The 27,091-nt window shown below is 42.0% G+C and overlaps 1 protein-coding gene across 1 annotated transcript in view; it reads right to left on the reverse strand.

Annotated features, from left to right (window-relative positions):
* Positions 1-5,440: 5,440 nt before the first annotated feature.
* The window catches only part of trappc11 (trafficking protein particle complex subunit 11), a 33,061-nt gene continuing 11,410 nt past the window's right edge, over positions 5,441-27,091 (reverse strand). Inside the window, exons 15-30 of the mRNA XM_083914965.1 lie at positions 23,630-23,775; positions 21,867-21,928; positions 18,484-18,616; positions 18,177-18,307; positions 17,069-17,194; positions 16,792-16,985; positions 16,538-16,686; positions 13,636-13,757; positions 13,423-13,542; positions 13,254-13,319; positions 11,442-11,598; positions 11,221-11,332; positions 11,045-11,136; positions 9,962-10,095; positions 6,710-6,877; positions 5,441-6,615 (exon numbers count right to left, since the gene is read on the reverse strand). Of these exons, the coding sequence (XP_083771091.1) occupies positions 6,571-6,615; positions 6,710-6,877; positions 9,962-10,095; positions 11,045-11,136; positions 11,221-11,332; positions 11,442-11,598; positions 13,254-13,319; positions 13,423-13,542; positions 13,636-13,757; positions 16,538-16,686; positions 16,792-16,985; positions 17,069-17,194; positions 18,177-18,307; positions 18,484-18,616; positions 21,867-21,928; positions 23,630-23,775 (1,957 nt within the window). The 3' untranslated portion in view covers positions 5,441-6,570. The remainder of the gene's footprint in view (positions 6,616-6,709; positions 6,878-9,961; positions 10,096-11,044; positions 11,137-11,220; positions 11,333-11,441; positions 11,599-13,253; positions 13,320-13,422; positions 13,543-13,635; positions 13,758-16,537; positions 16,687-16,791; positions 16,986-17,068; positions 17,195-18,176; positions 18,308-18,483; positions 18,617-21,866; positions 21,929-23,629; positions 23,776-27,091) is intronic.

The raw sequence follows: 27,091 nt of genomic DNA on the forward strand, positions 1-27,091 counted from the left end.
TGTTCATCATTCAGATCCAGATTGGTAGAAACTGGTATATTGCCTTACCATACATGACTATTGGTGTTAAAGATTTGAACGGTGTAGATGTGAACCCAGTGCAGGACACCCCTGTGGCCTCCAGAAAGGAAGACACCTACATTCACTCCAGTGTGGACGTGGAGATCCAGAGACATGTGGAGAAGTTACCAGAAGGAGCAGCTATCTTCTTTGAATTCAAGCACTACAAACCTAAAAAGAGGTTCACCGGCACTAAATGTTTTGCCTTGGGCCCCATTGTCATGGAACTGTACAAGAAGTCCACAGACTTCAAGAGGAAGAAGCTGCAGCTTCTAACAAAGAAACACACCTATCTCCATCTTCACAGCCACTGCCTTAAAAAAACAACACGCAAACCGCATCATGTTTTGATCCATCCTGCCGCAAAAAGTCCCAGAATTCTGTCCAGAACGGTTTCAGTGTGCCATAAAGACTTTTTTGATGTTTTAATTATTAGCATTTAAATAGATTAAATAAAAAAAGCTAGATCGGCTCCAGCGATTTCCTTTAACTTGCTATGTTTTGTGCTTTTTCAAAAAAGTTTAAATAACCTATTAAAGCAAGGGGCTTTGTCAAGTGAGAGACCTCTGTCAAGTGAGGGGCTTGTACTCCGGGTCGGCAGCTGGATGCTATTGCTTGCCGACCTCATCGGTGCACGGGCCCTTAAAATTTACAATTGCTTCAGAAATGTTTCTGATTGGAAGGCTTTTCTCATTTTCATTTCAAAGTCCTGAAGCCTTTTGGTGGCCTCTGCGCTCAGATTTTTCTGGAGGCAGATTTGAAAGAGCTCCAGCTCACTGTCAAAAGGAAGAAAATAGTCAAACAAATAGTATATTCAATTACTATACACAATTATATATGTCTAACACCTATTATCAAACCTCTCTTGTCTTTATCTTACCGTGGTTCATATTGTGGACCCTGTTTGTACAGCTCAGTAGCTTTCTGTAGTGATATGGAGTGCACCTCCACCAGGCTGTAGATAACTGTCTGTAGCAGAATGAAATAACTCAATAAGGGTAAGGCAATATACCAGTTTCTACCAATCTGGATCTGAATGATGAACAATGACATTTAACCTCAGGCAAAAGCACGTTAAAGTCAAAGGCAACATGATCTATAGGTTGTCTCGCTCCTGGTGTGTCTTTAAGGATTCCAAAAAGAAAAGAGACCACTTCATCAAGCTGTGTGTCATCAAAGTAGATGGTGGCCGTTTGCTTTTTTCCTTCCCACAGCGAATGCAGATAGCCGGTGGTGATGGCCTGCAAATAAACATCACTTTAAAATGACATGGCATTGATCATCTTCTGATAAATGCTTTAAGATGGACATCCAGTGAATGCCATAACTGCTAATGAATTTAGTGCCATATAGATACCTCAAGGTGTTGTCTTAGTTTAGTCTTCCCTGTTATGAAGTCAATCAGTACTCAACACTGCCGTTTCCGCTTCTCCTGGGCCTCTTCTACGATTTCCTGTAATTTCATAGAGCAAATATTAAAATTATACTAAGCGCAGTTGCTTGATATAAATAAGGGAGACAAGATAGCATGCTTGATACTAATAACTAAACACATACTAACCAACTCAGCCAGATTGATTGTGCATGGCCTCTTTAAGTCACTGTGCTCCCTGATGACGTGATCATCCTGCGTTGGCTCCTGTTGGCCACATTTATAATATAATTAACTTTTAGCAATGTCATGAAAATTTACATTACTACCACTATTTAAAATTGTAAAAAACACTAGTTTCTTAAACAAATGTCCCAAACCTTTCCATTTTTGTCCTCTGCTTGGCTTGTCATCTCCTCCTGGACATTAAAAACAGCTGTGTCCTTTTGAGGAAAGTATTTTTTTTTTTAACCATGTCAAACTGTTAGAAATCAATCAGTTATGGTGATTAACATACATAGACTTTTATAATATTGGACCCTTAATTCACCTCTCTTTCGTTTTAGTCTAAAGACTGGTGGAAGAAGACCATTCAGCATGCTTTCTGCCTCCTTGGAAAAATGGGCAAACCTTCTGCCATGTCTGTAGAACAAACAAATAGTCAAAATATGACACAGACAAAAACAGACACAGACCCCTCCAGCTGCAGGTTTTCCATTAGCACTGCACACCACCATCTCCGCAGAGCTGCCATGTCATCCTAAAAGAAGAACATTGCCACAAATACAAAGTTCATGTTTGTATTTTTCTATGTTGTACGGTAACCTCATGATTCCCAAGATATATTATTTCTGTTTGATAATGTCTGCTTACAACAGTGAAGTCAAATGGTGCATCCATATACGGGTTAAAGAGAAATATGCCGAGTCTGGCTTATCTTTTCATCATTGTGGTGCTCATGGTTTTCATTAGCACTGGCAGTTTAATAAGCCTTTAGTGGCCGACACAACAATCTCAGCGCAGGAAAATCCCTTACACATCCCACAGGTTGCAAAAAAACTTTATCAGAAATGTATTTGCCACAGAGTGACAGCAGTATCCTCAAATTCCCGCGCATCAAAGATTGATCAACATAGCGAAGCTTGCGTTGTTTTTAAACGCCTCCATAATCTTCATCATGTTCAGTCGTGACAGCGAATATGCTCAAATTCCCGCCTACTTCCTGATCTCATACGTCACTTACGTCAACACAGGGGCTTGTGTCAAGTGAGGGACTTGTGTCAAGTAAGGGGCTTGTGCTGCGGGTCTGCAGCTGGATGCTACTCACCCATGCGCTTAGCTGAAATAGAGACGAAGCAAGAACCCCCTACTACAAATATGATATTAATTCAGTTTGTATTACACTGGGCCTAACAACTAGGGCGGCCTAAAGCCTATACACACAGCTTTTTATGGTGCATACAATACTAAGATATTACAATGACCATTATTAAAATATTCATTTATTTATACTGTAAATCATATTTTAATATTAAACATACATTTGGAAGGCACATTAAATCCTTCAGCTCAATCAAGTATCGGTGCATGGCTACCTTAGTGTCCACCTTAGTATCTGCCTTAGTGTCTACCTCAGTGACTACCTTAGTGTTTACCTCAGTGACTACCTTAATGTCCACCTTCGTTAAAACATTAGTAACTACCTTAGTGACTACCTTACTGTTTACCTTAGTGTCTGCCTTAGTGTCTACCTTACTGTTTACCTTAGTGTCTACCTCAGTGACTACCTTAGTGTTTACCCTAGTGACTACCTTAGTGTTTACCTCAGTGACTACCTTAATGTCCACCTTAGTTAAAACATTAGTAACTACCTTAGAGTCTACCTTACTGTTTACCTTAGTGTTTGCCTTAGTGACTGCCTTAGTGTCTACCTTACTGTTTACCTTAGTGTCTACCTTCGTGACTACTGTTGAGATCAACCTGCAGTTACCTCCCCGGGTCCGTTGATCAGAGGATAGAAGGAGAGATCTTGAGACGATGGCTTGAGATCACACCAATATCTTTATTGGAGCACTTTGCAAAGCGGAGACAAGTTCTGATACAACTCAAACCAGGTCATATATCAGACGAGTCTGTTGTGGTCTAGGGGTAGCGGCTTTAAATACCCTTCTGTCGATGGTAACGCCTTAAAGGTAAAAAAGGCGGCAATGGGCGTTAATCTGCCTGGCAACACATTATAACGCTAAAAGCTGAGTGAAGGAAATTAGTGCACGTCCCTATATGGCTATCTAGAGAGAACAAATGTGTCTGTGTTTGCACCACACGAAATTGTTAGTTAATGAATATGTGTGTGTGTGCCTGAAATGAGGAAATGAACATTCCTCTGTTCTTTAGGATCATAACGAGGTGATGTGTGAGAGAGCACGAGATCTCTATCTTCCTCTCTTTTCTGTGAGGCTCTGTGATGCAAGTTATTATCTGCTCAACCAGCCAGGTCTAGTCTCATTCCAGGGGTTTATGTACCATGACCCCACCGTGGATCCACTTCAGTTTAGCCATTTCAAAAGCCATATGACCAAGCAGCTCATTTCTCTATCTTCCACACTACCTTAGTGAATACCTTAGTGTCTACCTTAGTGTATACCTTACCTTTAAGCCATTAAGCCTATCACAAGGTTGTGTAAATGTATTCATTTATTTTACAAATGTATCTTTGCAAATAATGTTTCATTCATGTATACGTATATTTTCCTATACACACAGCTTTTTATGGTGCATACAATACTAAGATATTACAATGACCATTATTAAAATATTCATTTATTTATACTGTACATCATATTTTAATATTAAAAATACATTTGGAAGGCACATTAAATCCTTCAGCTCAATTGTATCGGTGCATGGCTACCTTAGTGTCCACCTTAGTATCTGCCTTAGTGTTTACCTTACTAAGGAGCGGGTGCACTCACATGGCTTAAAGGTACTAGGCTTTAGCTGAAAAAACGGTTTTGGCCGCGGCCAAAAGGACAGTGTGATCACGCCCTTAGTGACTACCTTCACCTTAGTGACTACCTTAGTGTCTACCTTAGTGACTACCTTAGCGTCTACCTTAGTGACTACCTTAGTGTCTACCTTAGTGTCTACCTTAGTGACTACCATAGTGTCTACCTCAGTGACTACCTTAGTGTTTACCTTAGTGACTACCTTAGTGTCTACCTCAGTGACTACCTTCGTGTTTACCTTAGTGACTACCTTAGTGTCTACCTTAGTGACTGCCTTAGTGTTTACCTTAGTGACTACCTTAGTGTCTACCTCAGTGACTACCTTAGTGTTTACCCTAGTGACTACCTTAGTGTCTACCTCAGTGACTACCTTAATGTCCACCTTAGTTAAAACATTGGTAACTACCTTAGTGACTACCTTACTGTTTACCTTAGTGTCTACCTTACTGTTTAGCTTAGTGTCTACCTCAGTGACTACCTTAGTGTTTACCCTAGTGACTACCTTAGTGTTTACCCTAGTGACTACCTTAGTGTTTACCCTAGTGACTACCTTAGTGTCTACCTCAGTGACTACCTTAGTGTTTACCCTAGTGACTACCTTAGTGTTTACCCTAGTGACTACCTTAGTGTCTACCTCAGTGACTACCTTAGTGTTTACCCTAGTGACTACCTTAGTGTTTATCCTAGTGACTACCTTAGTGTTTACCCTAGTGACTACCTTAGTGTCTACCTCAGTGACTACCTTAGTGTTTACCCTAGTGACTACCTTAGTGTCTACCTCAGTGACTACCTTAATGTCCACCTTAGTTAAAACATTGGTAACTACCTTAGTGACTACCTTACTGTTTACCTTAGTGTCTACCTTACTGTTTAGCTTAGTGTCTACCTCAGTGACTACCTTAGTGTTTACCCTAGTGACTACCTTAGTGTTTACCCTAGTGACTACCTTACTGTTTAGCTTAGTGTCTACCTCAGTGATTACCTTAGTGTTTACCCTAGTGACTACCTTAGTGTTTACCCTAGTGACTACCTTAGTGTCTACCTCAGTGACTACCTTAGTGTTTACCTCAGTGACTACCTTAATGTCCACCTTAGTTAAAACATTAGTAACTACCTTAGAGTCTACCTTAGTGACTACCTTACTGTTGGCCTTAGTGTCTACCTTCGTGTCTACCTTACCTTTAAGCCATTAAGCCTATCACAAGGTTGTGTAAATGTATTCATTTATTTTACAAATGTATCATGCAAATAATATGTTTCATTCATGTATACGCATATTTTCAGACATATTTTTGAAAAAACAAACATGTTGGAAAGCTCAAACATTTGGCAACCCTGAGTACCCCCTGTTGCTATACAGTCTATGGCTCAACACTGCCTTTTCCATTAAGTGTACCTCCATTGCTCATTTTGCCCAAAGAAAGAAGAAAGCTATGGTATGATAATGATTATGAAAATGTTGTAACATTGTGGGATACAGTATAATCGCTGCTTTTCTCTTAGAAGACACAAACAACACGGTGGTGTAAAAACTCAGAGCTCACACAAACCTTCACGACACCACTGCACACGTTAATCTGCGTAGTGTGGTGTGGCTGCTCCCGACTTGAGAGCACATAATGTGGGTACATTTAAGCCTCAACCACAATTGGTTTGGTTATTTGGACCTGAACCAGAACTCCTCTATCACTATTCCCCATGTTCCCAGAAATAAGTAACTCCTGCATCTCTATGGTAAAATGCATTGTGTTTTGCATTCTGTCACATGAACAGTGGAAAAAAACACTGTTAACAGTCTTTGTATAACATGAATACAGACAACTAGTTTACATCACTTCATTTTAATTCAACTTTCATCACATTCATATTTCCATGTATTACACTCTACCCAAATTTCCACAGAGCTCACATACATACATGCTCTTTACTGTTGAATGAGCTGCTCAGTCATCACTGACTCTGAAGAGAAACCCTGGACAGACGGTTATCTCCTGATGTTTGGTCAACAGATGTTTTTACAGAGCAATGTGAAGCTAATAGTGTTAATATTGTCATCTGTGAGGAATCCTAAATCTAGAACAACCTTAACAATGTTGCTATTCTCATATTTACAGAAAGCCGTTTGTGTTCTTCTTAAGCTGCAGCGATGGAGGCATCGTCTAGCTGTCGACCCTGAGGCTGAGGAGAAACAAAAAGAACACTCTGCTGTTCACGATCACAGAATAATGGCTGCCAACTCAGTGGTGCCGATGCATCTCTGTGAGTATGTTACCTTGACAAAGATGCGTTGAGGCAGGAAGCGTCTCAGTGTGTGTGTGTTGGTGTTCAGGCAGCGGGGCAGGCTGATGTTGAGCTGTGGTAGTGTTTGGTACCCAGCCATCAGTGGATAATAGTTATACAGCATCTGCTGCTCTGAGCCAGGAAGGATACGCAGACGGACCTGTGCGCAAACACATACACACACATGCACACAAGCACACACACAAACACACACATGTTCATAAAACCGAGCGATTTGTACATCACTTTCTATACAACATATTGGGGCATTAAACAGATACAAGGAGACAACAAAATGATACTAATGTGCAGCACATTAGAACTCATGTGTGTTTCACTGAGCTTTTGGAGTTACTATTCACAAAAGTATTGACATGATGAGCACCACATTTAAAATGGATCCTCCCACTATGAGCAATACAAACTCAACTGGAAACAAGATGCAGTTTGAACCAAAGTCTTATTTTTCTAGGGCCAGAGTGATCTATCAGCCTGTCACACACATATTGGTATGCGTGTATATGTAGTCGGATATGCACCGAATTTTTTTTACAGATCATATGATGCAGAAATCGATGATTGGGTGCTGTAGAAATGATGTCATACCGTAGTTTGTCCAGCAGAGCGTGGTCAGCAGCTGACTGATACTGAACATACAGTACTGATGTTTATTTAATGATCTATTTTATTTTGATGTATTCTTTATTTTCTCTGGGATCATTTCTACGATCGATTGACAGTGTAATACATTGTTTATATACTGTAAAATATCATCAAATGTTCTTTAATACAGTTCTTTGTTTAGGAAGCTGCTGCTGAGGACCTTTGCTGACTCATATTTGCACAATCCACACAGAAATTCTCTATATCTGCCACCACACCGGTAATCTGTGGAAATGTCCCTCAAAAATTGGTATCAGTCTAAAAGAATCCAATATCGGTAAGGCCCTCTATTTATCATCTATTTTAAAGAAAGTCAACCTTCCATTCTGGGTTCCAAAAGTCGTCGTCTGTTTTCACCCAGATCTACTGGCTGACGTGTACTCTTCAAAGACTATTAATGAAAATCAAATGTTAATAAATAATATGTTGCCAGCATTATATGGCTGGTATGGAAGCTGTCAATTACATTTGCTGTCAGGAGATCTATATAGAATCTATAGAATTACAATGATTTGGTGACCAGTATGTGAGATCATCAGAAAGTAAAGAACAGTGGTGTGGTTTGTGTTGTCCTGCTTCGTATCATTTAGCATTTCCCCATGAAAAATCAATCAAACAGAGTTTCTAACAGCTCTATTCTCATAACTCGCTGATTTCTTTGAGCCGAAGAGGACAACTGGCACCTGCTTGATATGTTTTTATACAGATGGACTGCCATACACTTCCAGAACACAGCAGAAGAAAACCCAGGCAGTGGGCATGGTCTCTGGAGATACTGACACCAACACACACTTCTAGTGGTTCAGAAGCAATGCATCCTCTACGGTTCATCTGCCAAAATCCTAAACAAACGTCAATACATCCAAAACTCTGCTGCCTGCCTCCTCACCCACAAAGGCCTCCACAACCAGGCCCCTTCCTACCTCACCGACCTGCTCCACCACCACTCTCCCCACGTAACCGTCGCTCCTCCGACACAAACCTCCTCCCCCCACCTGTCAGTACCAAGCACTGTACCTGGGGCGACAGAAACTTTTCCATTGCTGCCCCCTCCCTCTGGAACTCACTCCCCACACACATCCTTGACTGCACCTACCAGCACACCTTCAAACCACTCATTTAAACCAATCTCTTCAGAACTGCCTTCAACCCCCAATAATCCACTACTTCATTTCATTTCTAATGCATCACTTGTTTTTAAATGGGCCTGTTTTTTAGTCGTTTTACCCATTTACATCTTTTTACCCTAACTCACTTCTTAAATATAGCCTGCTTGTTTTTAATGTACTCACTTTTAGCCTGCCTGTTGCTAATTGTATTTGTGTTAAATGTATTGATTTTATTGTATTACTGTATGTAAAGTGTCTGAGTACCTTTGAAGAGCGCTATACAAATAAAATGTATTATTATTTTTATTAGAAGTGATGATTGAGATGGATTACTTTTGTGTACTTGAGTGTATACATATTTTTTGTTTGTTTTAAGGAAAATCCTAGTCAGTGTGCCTTAAAGTACACATTCAAGGTACTTTAGTAGTAGTATTTCCGTTTTTTCTGCCATTGGATATTTCATACTACTTCACTACATCTCAGAGGTAAATCTTGCACTTTTTACTCCATTTGTCTGACAGCTTTAGCTACTTTTCAGATGAGTCTTCACCCCCTCCCTGTCCAGTGAAAACCATGTACTGTATGTCCAGATGTGTGGATGTTGAATGTTTGTCCTGAACTGAAGGATGAAGTGTTCCTTTGTGTGTTGAGAAAATCCTCTTACTTCTAAGCTAAATAAAGTCTTTAAAAAGCATCTCGGATCAGCTGTCACAAAGCTGAAAACATGAATAGTTGACTTATTATGGGCGGCAGTAACTCAGTCCATAGGTGACTTGGCTGGGAACCAGAGGATAGCTGGTTCGAGTCCCTGTGTGGATCATGAATGGAGCGTGGACTGGTGGCTGGAGAGGTGCCAGTTCATCTCCGAGGTGCTGTTGAGCAAGGCACCGAACCCCCAACTGCCCGGGGCGCCGGTCACTGGCACCCCCCTCTCTCTAACATCTCTCCATTGGTTGCATGTGTATAGGTCCTGTCTGTGCATATGTGTGTATTTCGGGCCTGTGTGTGTGTAAAATAAAAAATAATAATAGAGTGAAAAATGAATTTCCCCATTGCGGGACAAATAAAGGAATTCTTCTTCTTCTTCTATTAGAGATATGTGGTTCTCACAGGAAATCTGAAGCATCTCTGACTGTAAATTAAACTACCCAACAGTATACAGTATAAAGGAGTTAAAACATCTACAGCAATAAAGTACAACAAACACATGAATGCAGCAGTAATATGAATCCAGAAAGATGAGATATAATAGAAAAACTGTTTAGTGCACTACACAGATTTTGCTGATTACATACTTTTACTTCAGTAGGGTTTTGAATGCATTTGTATTGTAATATTTTCACAGTGTGGTATCACTACTTTTACTGCAGGGGCAGATGAATTTAGAAGACCTTTTTATCAGTGTTAACCCAGCTGATGGAAATGCACCTTCACCCCCCTTTCTCTTTATTGAAAAGTAAGCACAGTTGTACCTGTTTGAGTCCAGAGAACATGAAGGCATCAGACGGTTCAACAGCCATCTCCACCTCCTGCACCAGAGCAGTTCTGTTCTCTATGTGGTAACGAACTGAAAGAGACTCTCTGACTCGCCCGAACGATGGTAAATCTACACCAAAACAAAGAGGGAGAAATCAAATAGATGCAGACACACAACCCAACTGTGGTAGGTCATTGAAAATAAATAACTGAAAAGAACAAAAATATAAAAAAATGTGTACATGGTGTGACATTTGTAAGATCAGAGACATTAACACAAAGCATAATAATCATGGTTCCTACACCTTTCCAAAGTGAAATTCAAGCACTGAAAAAAGTGCTTTTACGTGCCTTTCCTGCCCCTTACAGTTGTGGTTAAATACATACTTGTATACAGAACAATACTAGGTATACCTATTATTGCCCTTTCTCATCACATTAAAGGTTGAATATGTAGAAGCTTAATTAAAAGCTATATTTAAAAAAAGCAATAATAGACCTATAGGGCATTTTGAGGAGTACAGAATGAAAGTACTGCTTTTCCATAAAAAATATAATATCAAAATAATAAAATTTTTTGAAGGGTTTGACAATGACTTTCTGTCCCGTTTTGTTTCCATGGTAGCAGCCGATGGGTTTAAACAGGCTCTGGTTTCCTGTCTCCTTGCTTGACACACTCGGAAACGAACCTGGTAACCCGACTGCTGGAATTATTTTTTGTTGTTGCGACTACCATCTTGAGAAACTAGATGGCGGTTTCTGCTCATTCTCCATATTCAACCTTTAAATTAGATGTTATTGTTCTATTTGTTAATCATCAAATGTCATTTTTCATGCAAAAATGTTTTCAGTCTCTCAAATATGCAGATTCTTTTCAGTTATATCACGTATGCCATCATCATATAACAGAACATTTCAGATAGTTAAAGCACTTGATTCAAAATCCCAAGCACTTTGGAGACCTTGAACACACCAAACTTAAATCCAAGTGTTTTACAGGATTCCCAGCACCTGCACGACCCCTGAATAAACCATAAGATGTTTACAATGCATGTGATGTGTGTGTTGACTTGACTAACCGGCGTGGATATAAACAGGGACGGACTCCAGGATGACGTGAGGTAGATTGACTGTAGTCTGGATGAGTGGACTGTCTGCACTGGAGGACTTTCTGTTCAAACAGAGTTCAAACATGTTTACAAGCCTGTTCAAAGCCACTGTTCACTGCTCTCAAACAGTGTGTGCATGTGCATACCTCCTCCATGATATCAGGTACTGTCCTGTAGCTATAGTATTATTGCTGTCAGTCAGTGGAGGACACCGGAGACAGAAACACTCACTGGCACACTCATCTGTCTGCACAACAACTGATCACACAGAAACATGATATGTTATAGTCACAGAATTTACACTGGGTTTTACAGCTAGTACTAAGTACAGCTCTGAATGTAAAAAAGCATATGTAAGATAACGCACCGTCCTGTAGCTGGGACTGAAGCTGTGCTGTGTTGGTGGTCATGGTAAGCAGCTGCAGAGACGAGGAGGCCAGCAGGAGAGGCCAGGGAGACGACGACAGGATGTCTGTCATCAACAGGAAGGGGATGTCCACCGCCAATCGGTCCAGCGGCTCAAACTGCAAACACACAGGGGATTAGATTAATAAAAAGACAAATAAAAACATAATAACCAGCTGTGATACCTGCTACTGCACCACCACAATCTTCCATACTCATGTGCTTTTTTTCTGTCAGTTCCCACTGATGAGCACCATCTGCCTGTTTAAAATGGTTGTCATGGACACAACGAAGACAAAACACACCAGCACTGCAGTTACAGTCAATTCCAAAGACCCTTTTTGTGGCAGCAGCCTGCAGTAGAATATTAAAAAGTAGAAAAACTAAGAGCAAAAAGCCTGTAGCAGTCAGTGAAGATCTAAAGAATCCATTGGTAGCAAACATAACATTGTCAGGTAGGGGTGAAATAACGTTGTTAAAGTGATAATTACCCATTTGCATTAGGCTTTGTTTAGTTAGAAACCAAGTCATAATTCTAAATGGATCCTGCATCATTTCCCTGAGACGGGAGAGAGCCGTATCTACTTCTAATGCTTCAGAATGACCATGATGCAAAATATAGCGACAAGCAGCTGGAGCTGATGAAGGATCAGGAGGTGGCTGCTGCAGATGCTACTGAGGCAGCAGAGCTGCTCATGCCTGCGAGCAGATTTATAGACCGGTGGGAGTTTTTCTTTGTTTGTTCATTTTTAGTCCAGGGGGAAATTTGTAGGTCTTTTTTGTACCAGTGGGAGTGGCCTGCACAGCTGTGCATTGGTGTGCATTATGGGAGTTGTTGTTTTCAATCCACAAAGGCCATAAAGTTACTTCTCTGCAATGAAGGCACCTGACTACACATACGGTCCACTTTCAATAACTATTAATGTGTCAAACGGTGAACTATTCCTTTAAGTTAGCCTAATTTTTGGCGAGGGAAATAGTGACATGGTCATTTTCAGAGGGCTCCCTTAACCTCTGACCTCCAGATATCTGAATGAAATGTGTCTCCCCTTCACAGACATGTCCACTTTATGATAATCCAGACAGTCTGGGGCAATAACATGCACTTTGTCTCCTGCAGTACAAATGTGATATTTTATTCTGGTGTAGATGAATATTTGTGCATACAGGGCTGACCCCTGTGCTGAATGTCAAAAATTAGGTCTGACTGTACAGATGAGACTCTGAACCCAGTTTTCTTCATGTGTGATGATATTAGTCCCCATAGGAGCCATTTCATTGTTGTGAGAGATTTCTTTGAAACTTGAACACAGGTACTCATCTTACGGCCCCCGAAAATTCTATACTTCTAAATCTCCATATGTCAAACGTTTTTAATCCATCATGGATTTGTCTGTGGTGTTCCTCGAGGTCTAGGTGTCTTAATGTGGGATTGTGAGAGATTTTTGATTTTGAATTCTCGAATGTTCAAAAATGTTCAAATTGTGTACCAAATCTGTGTAACAAATGGTATCAAAACAAAAACTGCTGATACAACTTATGAGAAATAAGAGCTGAGAATGGCCTCCATACATTTAAATCTTACTACCAACTAAGCCCTTATACACTTAAAATTTATGAAATAATTTAAATGAAATATATTTTTTTGGTATATATTTCAGATTTATGCCTGGAAGACCTTGACAGTGCTGAGCTCCATCTCCCAGCTTCACTTCTATGTGGCATCTACTGTTAACCTGCTATGAAAAACACCAATAAAGTGCCAGCTACAGACCTTAGTGGACACAAACTTGACAGACACTTCAAATGGGACCACCGTCTCTATGGTAACGGTCTCATCCTGAAAGACAAGAGAGGAGTAAATTAGGTGAGCATCTAGAACTGAAACATATGTCTAACAGGCAGCTGTCCGCTGTGTCTGCAGGTCAGAGGACGTTATCTACCTTATGACATTTGCACACAATCTGACGGCCTTCCACTGTGGTATCGATGCTGTAGGCCACATGGAACAGGAAAACCCTTGGTCCAGTTGACACACACTTCACATACACGCATTTGTCCAACTGCAGACACAGGTTGCAATGCAGAAAATGTTGTGTTACTCAAGTTTCTCTGGAAAGTTAATCTCACACACTTGTTTTTGAACGTGTGTGTACCTTTTCGCCTGGTTTCAGATCTCCTAGAGGGACATCAGGGAGCAGGGCAGGTGCAGTGTCCTCACAAACCTTTGAGCCATCGAGGGTCACGTGGGTGGTCTGGCCCAGATTCGCATCCTGGCCTGGACAGACCAATCAAGACAAACACAAAACCATGAACTACACATTAATTTGAAGCCAAAGACTTGAAACAGCAACAGTTTTCACATTCCAAAATGGTAGTGAGCTGCTGTACCAGAGGAAATACAGTGCAGTAAATGATGATGTAGGACCTCATGGGAAGTGATGTTTAAGGAATTCTGTGAGTCTGGTTGGTCTGCTAAGTGTCCCAGTAAGGGAGTCGTAGCTGAAGACATTTTTATACTGGTGTCTATAGGAGATAAGGTGGTTTACAACCTCGGACCCTCCTGGGGTAATAAAACCTAGAAGTCCAGGTCTCAGGACCCCCTTTTAACCTAAATCAACGTCAAATCTGACCGCACTTCGAACTGGAGGAGCTGTCTCTGTGAGACACTTTGTGTAGATGTTTGGAAAAACAGTTAAAGTTTGATGTTTCATCGCAACTGGCTGTTCAAAGACATTCTTGCAAGTGTGTAACCGTATATGCATTATTTGTATCTTGTTGTGATTATGTTTATGTGGTTTCAGAAGTGCAAAGTCTCTGTCTAATTCCTGAAATAATTTGTGTTTTAATAATAGGCCTGTCACTATATCCAGGAGAATGTGATGATGTGTAGTATCTGTATCTGTTAAAACTGTCTGCCTAAAGATTTTGGTTAAATTGGATATCAGAAAGCTTAATAATGGAAAATCAACCAAAGATAGTTCAATTCAATTCAATTCAATTTTATTTATAGTGTCAAATCATAACAAAAGTTATCTCAGGACACTTTACAGAGTAGGTAAAGACCACACTCAATGACTTATTTATGATTTACATAGACCCAACAATTCCTCTGTAGAGTACAGTGGCAACGAAAACCTTCCCTATAACAGGCAGGAACGTCAGACAGACCCAGCTCTGTGGAGGACGGCCATCTGTCTTGACCGGTTGTTAAATCGTATAGTTAAATCTCAGAATTAGAATTCCGGCGTAAAAAGCCGTTGATTCGCTCAGAGTCAAAGGGATGGGTTAAACCCCGAGACACCCCCCTTTGCTGAGTAGAAAAGGAAGAGACTGCTGTCACTCTCTCTCTCTCGTCTCCTCTCCCTCTCTCTACTCTTCTGCATATCTTCTACTCTTCACCTCTCTTGACCTCCCCTTCTGCTGTTCGTTCCTTTGTTAACCCAAAGTTAGCAAGAGACGTACTTTATATTTTGTTTCTTATTAAAGTATTTTCGTTTGTTAATCTATTTTTATCGTGTGACCTTTTTTAAGTTTTCTACGACACATTTTTTAAATCTTTTATAAGTATAGTTAAACCCCTCGTGCTGTCTTTGCCTTTTTGTCCAGCCGGCAAATTGCATCGAACTCGCGACTCCAGCCCCACAGAACCGGTCAGAACTTTTGTCAACCCACTAATCACCTCCAGAAGTCCAGGTCACGACGGGACTCGACGAGAGCCGCCAGTCCAACCGCGCAGCTGACCCAGTCTACAAACCGAGCCGAGGTCCGCCAAACACCTGGACGCGGACCCACGGAAAACTGCATCGGTACTGTAAGACGCCAAGGTGACTGTAATATCAACGGCAAAGTAAGGTTGGCCTTTTAATGCAACTCTTGGTTAAACGTTGGTGACAGTTAAATTCTGATCCGAGTTCTGTTGGCCGGCTAATCAGAGCAGTTTTTGTATCCGCCAGTGATTTTATAAACAAGCCCCCTTGAGCCTCAAGCTTCTTATATCCACATTTAACCTTTTTCACTTGTCTATTCAATGTCGCACTATACTGTATTATAATCTCCTTGTTATGTAGTCAAATAAATGTTTATAACCTTACATCGTTGTGAGAGTCTTCTGTTCTGTGCAGAAAGTGTTGGTCAATGATAAGGCTGTGGTACGAATTAACGCGTTCAAGAAGAGACTGATAAAATTTAACAATCAATTTCTTTAAATAACTCACAGGTATTAAACCTTCACCAAAGTTTAATAAACATCCTGTCTTAATTTGGTGTGGTGCCCTTACTTCGAGGTAAAATAAATCCTAAATTTTAACAAGTCGAGTTGATTCACAATTAATTCAGCGACTGATATATTTTAGCCATAACAAAAGTAGGCTTACTCTCCTACAATGATTTCATTTATTAGGGGAAAATAAACCTAACTTTACTGTTATTACAGACACCCAGACTAACCAGACTGTCGCTGCAGTTCATGGAGGTGAGCTGCCGCAGAATAAAACTCATGTATGGAACCGTCGATCAGATTCATTTACTTTTTGAATCGATGGTACCGCAGCGCAGTTGACTTTAACCCTGGCTGAAGGATTAAGAATACAGAGCTTCTGACTGTGTTCATTAGTGATGCACAGGTCACTCACTCTCACTCACTCACTCACCGGGTATGTGCATTTGAGAGAGAAACAAAGATGAGACAGACATCTCTTTGCCTACGATACTACATGTTAATATCGTCACAGTTAGTGGTGAATGACGGTGCTGCTGACTCATCTCATACTAGTCATGGGAAGTTATTGTTAATGAAGTTAACACTGTAAGTACCTCCAACAACATCATTCGAAAAGCCTCCTTTTAAGTATATTTATTTTATTTGCTGATTCAGTGGTAACAGCCCTGCTGTGTTTGTATCAGCCATGTGGTCGAGGTAGGCAAACATGCTGCTTTTGCCTCTTGAATTAAGCGGGGCATCCTGTGTATGTGCTGGCCGATACGCCTTTTAAATGCTGTGCAGACTCCACCTACTAGGCGCTCTTGTGGTGTAATCATGGTGCGGACCCACTGTACCTGGTTTGAGGCCTGCTGTCAGTTTGACATCCTTTGCCACCCCACCCTCATGTGATTGGACAGTGAGGCCGATGCAGTACATTTCATTGTGTAGTGCAGGAGGCTGGTGGCTCAGCTGAACAGAGATCTTTGGGACTCTGGAGATGATCCTAAACAACAAACATGTCCGTCCACATCAGTGCAGGTAATATCTGATACTGTAGAGACTAACTGATAATGGAACTGTTTTCCAGGATCACTGGGGCTGTGCTTACATGGTACTTTGTTGCATGGTCAGACTGTCCCAGTCTAGCTCTTGACGTGCCTCGACAACCCGCCCCCATCGACGCGATGACCTGCTCGCCTGCAAGGCTTCATGGGTAGAGGCCGCATCTCCACCCGCCCCTCTCCAGCTCAAAAACACACAGCGGCCACGGTCACCGCCCAGCATCACCTCAATACCTGTCATCTAAAAGGTGTATACCCAGCAACACGCACAGTCAGTAACTGTCAGTATTTCTCCATCTCTCCCACACATGCACACATCCTCACCTCAATCTTCTTGCCAACGTCCTCAGTCTTCGCTACAAAGCTGAAGTGGAAGCATTTGGTTTTTCCTGGCAACAGGCTCATACTCTCCTGACCTGCAGACTCCACCACACACCACTGGTTGTACTCCTACACACACATGCACACACACAATAAATGTGATGTAAATGTTTTGTTAAGAGAAGGTAAATTTGAACATTTTTTCTTTTCTTTTCTTTCAGAATGGTTAGAAAGCCAGTGGGTGACTTAGGCTCCGGTCACACTGCAGGTCTTAACACACAAATCGGATTTATCGTTTGTCTGTTCACATTGGTCTTTAAATGTGGCCTGTCTTGTGTGAACAGCTCAGGCTCCTGAAGTGACCTGCATGCACAGTTGATCATGATGACATCACACCAAAATGGTGTTTATTGAAGAGAACATGGCAACAGTAACTGGAATGGTAGGACTTTATGGCTTAATTCTACACTGACAAAACTGCTAAATTAACCAAACAGTCCGCCTGCTTCACTGCTGTCCTCCATGTTTGTTTGGATTCTGATCCTGGCTCCGTCTGTGGCACACTATTTTTTTCAATCAACTTTATTTGTCATTAATTTACAAAACAGAGCAGCGTGGGTCAGAATGTCCAATTACATGTGACCTGGCTGTTCAGATTGTGTTCACATAAGTATTATTATGTTTGTGATTCAGAAGAACATTTAAAAGAGGTCTGATTCTAATTGGAAAATGTCAAATTCAATGGGACTTGTGCTGTTCACATTGTCCAAAGTAAATCAGATGTGCGTCACATATGAGGGGAGAAATCAGATTCAGGTCACTTGGAACTGCAGTGTGAACTTAGCCTAAGTGAACCATCCAGGACTGAATGTGATTTTTATTGTGTTTCATTTTAATTTTTAATCTGTTTACTAATAAGGAATTATCACAGATACGATTTAAAAGTAAAAAGACGTTTCCCACATTTGTCAAACATAAATATTACTTAAAGCATCTTTCTTTGGTACGCCTGTTATGTGTCTTGCTTGTGTATTCAAAATCCAGAAGCCACTGGGCCGATGCTGGAGAAAAGAAACGTCTTCTGTCTTAATTACATTAGCGTAGGGCGTACCTGGTTACTGAGGCTGACCGCCAGCTTGTTGAATGATAAAGGATGAGGACAGTCGGCTTGGAAGAAAACCTGCAGCTGGATGGGCTCGTCTACATGGAAACTAGGAGACTGGAACTTGGCCTTACACTGAACTGGAGTCAGAAATAGAGAGCGGGAAGATGACAGTTTTTATGACATTAGATTTATCTGGAAGAACAGGGAGCATGGCTCTTCATGTGCACGATGAACATGAAGGAGAGTAAAATATTAATTTGAAGTGTTCCTTTGAGTGAATGGGAGAGTTTGAGTGTGTGTGTGTTTTACTAACTGAATGGGATGTAGTCCTGCACTTCTATAGTGAAGTCATTTGATCCGACCAAAGCCATGCGGTCGTTCCACAGTGAGCTGGCTGCACTGACAGAGGACGGATCACACTCCGGCTCGGCCTCGGGGACCTCGTTCTAAAAACAACAAACAGTGTGTGACTAACATTTGTTCCTTTACATGTACATTAAAACTTGATTTAATTATAACCCTAATTCACATGAAGTTGGGACGTTGTGTAAAACGTACATCAAAACAGAATACAATCATTTGCAAATCATTTTTAACCTATATTCAATTGAATCCACTACAAAGACAAGATATTTAATGTTCAAACTGATAAACTTTATTGTTTTTTTCAAATATTCACTCACTTTGAATTTGATGCCTGCAACACATTAAAAAAAAGCTGGGACAGGGGCATGTTTACCACTGTGTTACATCAGCTTTCCTTTAACAACATTAATAAGCATTTGGGAACTGAGGACACTAGTTATAGAAGATTTGGAGTTGGAATTCTTTCCCATTCTTGCTTGATGTTCAACTTCAGTTGCACAACAGTCCGGGGTCTCTGTTGTGGTATTTTGAGCTTTATAATGTGGACTGCAGCAGGTCAGTCTAGTACCTGCACTCTTTTACTACGAAGCCACGCTGTTGGAACAAGTGCAGAATGTGTCCTGTCATTGTCTTGCTGAAATAAGCAGGGACGTCCCTGAAAAAGACGTTGCTTTTGAACTTTGCTCTGATAATAGAGATACAGGGGAAGCGTAGTGAGAGAGTGAGACGAGATCGATGGCGAGCAACTGCTATTTCATTTTTTTACTGAGGGAAATACCATTCAGTCTTCGAAACAATAGTGATGGTGGGCCTCATTTATCAAACTTGCGTGGAAACGGGCGCAGATCTGAGCGCAGAATTGGTCGTAGGAAAGGACCCACGTGTGATTTATGAAACATTCGTATCTAACCAATCTCAGCGTACGAATGAGCGGGCCTTGATAAATGCGGTGGCTGAATTCGATCGTCATTAACACGTTACGCCCCTAAATATTCCTGGTTCGGAGGCCTCGCCCACTGAGGTCAAACACGGAGAGAAGGAACGCAGGTTAGAAAAGAAACTTTTCCGACACACAGATCGACATCCTGACATCCGAGATGGAGCAAAATAAAGCTGAGCTTTTTGGCAGTCTTAAGAGTAGAATAAAAGGGGCCCATAAAAACGCTGTATAAGAATAACGGAGGAAGTCAAACCGAGGCAGCGCTCCACTGTGACCCGAGTGCGCGTGTGCGCACTGTTGGACAGGTGTGCCGTATTCAGCACCCCTGCCGTGAAATGCACCCCCTCGTATTATAGGTGATATTCTGGATCAGAAGGCTGTTATTTCCACCTATAGGAGTAGTTTATTAACTACTCTACCGCACAACACCGGCGCTACCGGCGGGTTATTAGGTATTCCGTAAGAGGATACCTTTGTAACCTAGAAGAACCATACCAAGATGTTAATCATCTGATACCTTGTTTGATTTAATGCAATTTATCGAGGGTAGCCACGAACCGAGGAGATGACTTTGGCTCTGCAGTGCGTTTTGCTGCAGCCGCGCGCAAACACATTCATTCATTCATTCATTCATTCATTCATTCATTCATTCATTCATTCATTCAATGTCGGGGTCGCGGGGGGCTGGAGCCGAGCTGTTTTGATATTTACAAGAATCGTGTGTCCCCCCTGGTCACCTGACCACCTGGCCAGCACGTTTAAAAGCGATAGCTTGGCATCACAAATCACCTGTACATTTATCGAGTGGTAGTTTTGGCGATTGATGAATGCGTAATCATTCATGGATGGTGCCTTCAGACGCAAAGGAGTACAATCAATTGCTCCAACCACAATTTTTTTTATTCGTTTTAAGAATCCGTTTTGATCTGTTCTTAATATGTGACTGCTTATGCTTAATGACAGCTGATGTTTGTTCATTATTTTCAGCCAGATTTTGCTGTGCTGCACCGCAAATACACAGGCTCAAATGTGCGTACACGACCTCAGACCAGACGTGAGATTTGATCGTAGCTCACGCTCACGTCCAAATTGATAAATGCCGACGTTCGCCAGGAAATGGTCGTACGCACGTTTTTCTGCCGCACGTTCGTTTGATAAATGAGGCCCAAAGTGTCTAAAGAATTAGGACCACCCCGACCAACTTTAAATATCAAGCAGGTGTCAACAAAAGCGGGGAAAACGTACATATGTGGATTTTCCTGGAGCTGGAGGAAAACATGGCTAGCAGGTTGTGAAGTGGCTAATGCTCTGTTCTGCTACCCCTGCATGCTATTTCACCCCGATGGCGCCAAGACGGACACACGCTGGACGAGAGGGTAATTGATCACTTTGCCTGCTTTAAAGGGAGGCAAGCAAAATTTCAATTCAAGTGATGAATAACTGGGTTATTAAATGGTGAGTTGCGTTATGTTGAATTGTAAATAGCTGTACAGATTGCATATTACTAGCCAAATATATACTGAATATGTTCTGAAAGATTTGATTAATTACAGTTTTGATGATAGTTTAATATGTTTTGATTTGATTCTCGCTATTTTATGGCTAGAAATTGTGAACTGTGTTAGCAGGGATTTAACTAATAGATGACAATTTATCTGTTGATGGCCACGCTGGAAGTGTTTTATTGTGGAACCAAATTTATTTTATTTGAGACATTTAAATTAATATAGTTTTATAAAATTACAGTACAGTATGTATAATTCATGTCTGGTGTTGTCCTCTAGTGGTTGAACAGGATAACAAAATTAAAAGATGTAATATAACACTGTCAAGTCAGCTATCTGACTTTTATTTATTAGGATTTGACCCATTGAACGGGTCATCTTAGCCATCATCCCAAAAGTTGCCCCCCCTAAGAAGTTTGTCAGGAGCCACCACTGCTATCTACTTATGTTACATGTTATTCTGGTACTTGGTGGGTTGTTGTGACCGTGCCTGACGCTGGTTGTTTGGAGGGATAGCGGGATTCATGTTGGGGGTTTTTCTGTTCTTGTCTGTGTTTTTCCAGCTTAAAGCAGGCGCACTGTACAACTATCATACTTTTTTTTTCTGTGTACTTGTCTGCAGAATTCAATAATACATTTTTTTTTAATAATTATACCCAGCTACTAAAATAAGCCTGAAAAGTTTGAGGTAAGAACTGAAATACAGAGAGGCGTTGCTATGGAGATGATAACCCGTCTCACCATGTGTCACTGGTCTGAACGGGCAGGTTTCAGAAGGTTGCAGACCTGCACGTTGCAAGTAGTTGCAAGTTTCAACTTGTGTGGTTATGAATCTTGTTCTGAACTGGGCTTTAGTTATTAATTGGATGGAATCCTTCTACTCACCATCAGGACTTTTATGAGATTTTTCTCAATCCTCAGCTTCTGCTCCTCCTTCAAGGTTGAAGCTAGAAGACAAAACAATTAAATCATTACCTCTCTACAGGCGCACTCACTCGTACCAGGCTCAAGCACGCTTCACGGCTAAAGTCTAGTTCGTTTGATCAGTGTGAGCACAACCGTACCGCGCCCAGGCACGGCATGCTTGCTGGCCGCGACCTAGTTGAGAGAGGTGGGCTTTAGTAAAGCACGGATGCACATGTACAAGTGTGCGTACAAGCACGAGCATTGACGGTGGTCCTGATGTCCATTTAAATGCGCCTGCTCCCCCCGACAGACATTAAAAAGAAGCTGCCGAACGGTTTTGCGGTGGTTTGATGCGGAGGTGGAGTGCACGGGGCACGGACCATCTGGGTTTTATACATTTTGGGATCATTATTCTGGCAAACAATCACATGCCAGGTCCATTACAAATGTGTTTTGTTATTTAATTGCTCTCCCTGATTAAAGGCGGACTCACACTGTCCATTCGTACCGTGCCGCAGGACGTTTCACGGCTAAAGTCTAGTTCCTTTGACCAGTGGGAGTGCAACCGTACCGCTGGAGGAAGCGGCACACTTGCTGTCCATGGCCCGTTTGGGAGAGGTGGGCTTTTGTAAAGCATGTTTTCACATGTACGAGCACGAGCGTGCGCACCTGTATGAGCACGAGGCCTACGGCGGTTCTGACGTCATTTTATGTGCGCCTGTTCGGGCATAGAAAAAAGAAGGAGGGACCATGCGTGGACATTTAAAACAATGGCGGCGAAATGTTCACTTTGGTGTGATGCGGAGGTGGAGTGTTTACTGCAGATTTGGTCGGATGAAAATATTCAAAAACAGTTGGACAAGACGCACAAAAACTCTGAGGTCTATGGAAAGATTTGTAAACAAAGCGACGCATGACGTCATCAATGCGTGTGACGTGTTACGGCGTGATGACGTATAGGCAGCAAGAAGCATTCGCCAAGGCCCAGGTAGTGTGAGTACAAACGAGCCTGGGCCACGGGGGGAAGACGACGACGACAAGTACCCTAAAGCACGGGGCACGGTACGGATGGACAGTGTGAGTGCGCCCTAATTGTCCCACGTCCCGCTTCCCCTGCGGCCCAGGCCCGCTTGTACTCACATTACTTGAAACGATCTGGGCCTCAGCGCGAATGCGTATTGCTTATACATCATTACCCCTCGGAGATTTAGTTTTGTCTGACTGTTTTGAACGTTTCATCCGACCAAATCTGCAGCAAACACTTCACCTCGGCATCAAACCACCGCGAACCGTTCGCCGCATCTTTTTAAATGTCTGTTGCAGGGAACAGACGCATATAAACAGACAGAGACCACCGTCAGGTCATGCTCGTACAAGTTCACACGCTCGTGCCCTTACACGTGCATCCCTGCTTTACAAATGCCTGCCTCTCTCAACTGGACAGTGTGAGTGCGCCCTAATGTGTTTAAGTGTTGGGTTCAACTAGTAAAGGTTTTAGAGAAATACCATTATATATAGAAAAATCTTGATAAATCATTGTTGTATAATATGGACATTTAATTGTGATTTAGAGCCATATTGCCTCACACTCAATGTTTTATTTTTCTGCCAAAAGCAAAAGAAAACAGGTCAGGCGAGAAAGGTCTCATATGGGACACATCAATATAACCTGCATTATCTTCGTTATACCAGAGGTAGACACACATTGGCTAATGATGGCTCAGTAGAAGCTTCTGTCTTACCTCTGCCCAGCAGCTCCATGCAGTATGAGATGTAGTCTTTAACACTGGCCATCAGATAAGCACAGCGCAGAGCCGTGGTCAATATGGCTGTCAGGAGGCCCCACCATCGCTCTGTGCGATAGTCGCACATCACATAGTCCAAAAGCCTGATAACATAACACACACATACAAACACTCAGTAATCCTGCTCACAGATTAAAGAAATCATCTCCTAGCAACTCCACTGGCAGATGGAAATAGTACTGCTTGGAAAATATATTTGGTCTTTTCACCTGGCTCATCACCCATTACCATCCAGTCTGCAAACAGGGTGTACATATTACATCTTTACTGCAAAAAGTTTGTAAAGAACTGAGCAGTTTGCATGCTTACACTATGGTGTGGGTGATGCTCCATTCTGGTTGACTGCAGGGTGTCTATTAAAAGTTAATGGGCCTGAACTTCCTCCACATCAGAACCATCTCCAAAATCAAAAATATCCTCCCACGGTTTGATCTAGAAAAAGTTGTCCACACCCTCATTTTCTCCCGTTTAGATTACTGTAACTCCCTCTTAATTGGTATCAATAACAAACCACTCTCCTGCCTCCAGCTGGTCCAGAACTCAACAGCCAGGCTTCTCACTGGTTTTAACAGATGACATCACATCACTCCAATTTTAGCTTCACTCCACTGGCTCCCTGTACGTTTCAGAATTGATTTTAAGATTTTACTGATCACTTTTAAGGCTCGTCAAGGTCTAGCCCCAGAATACATTTCAGACATGCTGACCCCATACGAGCCTGCTTGAGCCTATTTTAACTGTTCCAAGGCCGAGGCTCAAAAAAAGGTGACCGAGCTTACTCCATCAGAGCGCCTCGGCTTTGGAACAACCTGCCCACAGAGATAAGGCTTGCTGATTCAGTGTCCTCGCTTCTTAAAACAAATTTTTATAGACTTGCCTACCTATTTTGATTTTTTCTGTCAAAGCACTTTATTAACTGCGTTTTTTTCTATACAATTAAAGTTATCATTATTATTTCCAACACTGAGCGTAGTCATAGCCCCAACACCACAGGATGTGGATGGATTCAAGAAGTAAATTCAGCGATCATCTAACATCCCATATACTGTTCAGATCACTACTTCAGGCTGCAGCCGACAGGAACACATGGATTATCTTTTGTCATGACTATCTTGATATTGATTTGGGGACAATGACGTAGCTGGATAGCAAGCTTGTTTTGTTATTAAACATACTGTCAAATTATATTTACAGTTTGCCAAATGTACACAATGTTATTGACTTTGAATCGTGTTGGCATAACGTTAGCGCTAGCTTTCTGGCTCATACGTGACGTTCTATGAGCAGGGCAGACTAAAAATATCTCCTGTTTCCAAGTCGTGTCTGAGATTCATCCAACTTACTGGAACAACGTAATGATTATTCCAGGTATCAGTCAAAACCTCAGGTGTTACCAGAGAGTTAAGTTAGATTTTTTGATTGCAAAATGTATGAAAATCCATCATCTTTAACTGCTTATCCCTGACGGGGTCGCCGATCCCAGCGTGAGGCATGGTACACTCTGGACAGGGCGCCAGGCTATGGCAGGGCACATAGAGACCAACAGTGGGCCCGTCCACATGAAGACTTTAGTATCATTTTGGCCTACCATCCACACGCAACCGCCCGAAAACGGTATCTTTTGTAACCAGGTCCCAGAGTGGGAAGATTTGAAAATGCCTCATATGGCGTTATATATGTCGTCTGGATGGTGAAACCGCATACTTTGTTTAAAGATGCTGTCATCGCCCCACCTCGGACCTCTAACCCCCGCGGTGTCACACAAAAACAACATTGCTAATGCGTGAGACAGAGAGACGGACCAGTAGACTGTTTACTGAACTGGACTCTGAGCCACATGCATGGGAAGGAATTAGGCCGACCACAGATTTCTCCCTTTTCCCTGATGCTCTAAATAAGGAGCTAAACTGCTCTCTAGTCTCAAGTTCTAAGAATGTGAAAAGTCTCTAAATGTAAAGAGAAAGTGGCGTCTGAGTGCTTTGGGACGGGGTAGGGGCTCCGAGCAGCACCCTCTGCTCGTTGAGGACACTAACTGCAGAGTGATTGGTGCATCAGAGTCCAAAACAGCACAAAAGCCTCCAGGATTTGGGAAGTCTCCAGATTTGGAGAGAAAATCTCTGGTGTTTGGATTCTCCACAGCGTCTCCCCGTCTCTTCTTCTCCATTGTTGGTGTATTTCTGTGGCGGTTACAGCGCCACATCCAGGCCTGGCATGTGTACTACAGCGTTTAGAATCGGTTTCACTGGTTTCGTGCGAAACTCTCGTGTGGACGTACCCTGAGACAGACAACCATTCACACTCACATTCACACCTATGTGCAACTTAGAGACATCAATTAACCTAACACATGCATTCTTTTGGACTGTGGGAGGAAGCCGGAGAACCCACATGGAACCCTCTTGCTGTGAGCGATAGTGCTCACCACCACACCATCATGTAAAATATATATTAATAAAAACATTTTTATTTTGCAGGAGACCATGATATAGACCTTTTTTTAATGTAATTCAATTGCTAGGCAACAGCCTTGGTCCTTGTTAACTTCCTGTCAGCTGATGTCATATACATTCACTGCAACAGGAGTCAAACGTGGATACATTTAGATTGTTTATGTTTACAACTTTGAAAAGGTCTATATATACGTGGGATAATTCCCTTTGAGGTGTCTACAATCAGGGATCAATGAACTCCACTGGCCTCCCCATTGTCCATTAATTCCAGATAATGGACACGTCATCAGGCATTAACCCTAAAATAGTCATATTCATCAACAGTACCTGTCCACATGCATCCTAACTCTGCCACAGACACTCTCCTCTCTACTCTGTCCTCCTCTCTCGACTCTCTCTGTCCCCTGACTTCACGACGGGTTCCTAAGTCCCCCCCAACCCCGTGGTTGTCTGAGTGTGTGATGAGAGAGCCACTATACGGGCAGCAGAAAGGAAATGTCAGAAACCAAAACACCCTGATGACCTGCTTACCTATCAATCTCTTCTCTCCTCCTTCACTGCCTCCATCTCTGCTGCCAAAAAGTATTTCTATCAGACTAAAATTCAATCCTCCTTCTCAAACCCAAGAAAACTCTTCTCTAACCTCCTTGACTGCCCCCATTCCTACTCCTCCATCCTCAATTCTACCAAGTAAACTACAAAGTCAACTACTTCCTAAAAAAGGTAGCTGCCATACGCTCTTCATTCTCCACCCCACCTCCTGATCTTACCTTTCCACCAATCTCATCTTCTTCCCCTGCGTTATCCTCTCTCACCCCCCTATCTCCGGATCAAGTTCTTACTCTTATAACATCTGTCTGCCCAAACACTTGCCCCCTTGACCCCATCCCCTCTCACCTTCTCCAATCTATTGTACCTGACCTTCTTCTTCTATTAACACATCTTTATC

Source organism: Echiichthys vipera (assembly GCF_963691815.1).
Source record: "Echiichthys vipera genome assembly, chromosome: 6".
Lineage (NCBI taxonomy): Eukaryota > Metazoa > Chordata > Actinopteri > Perciformes > Trachinidae > Echiichthys > Echiichthys vipera.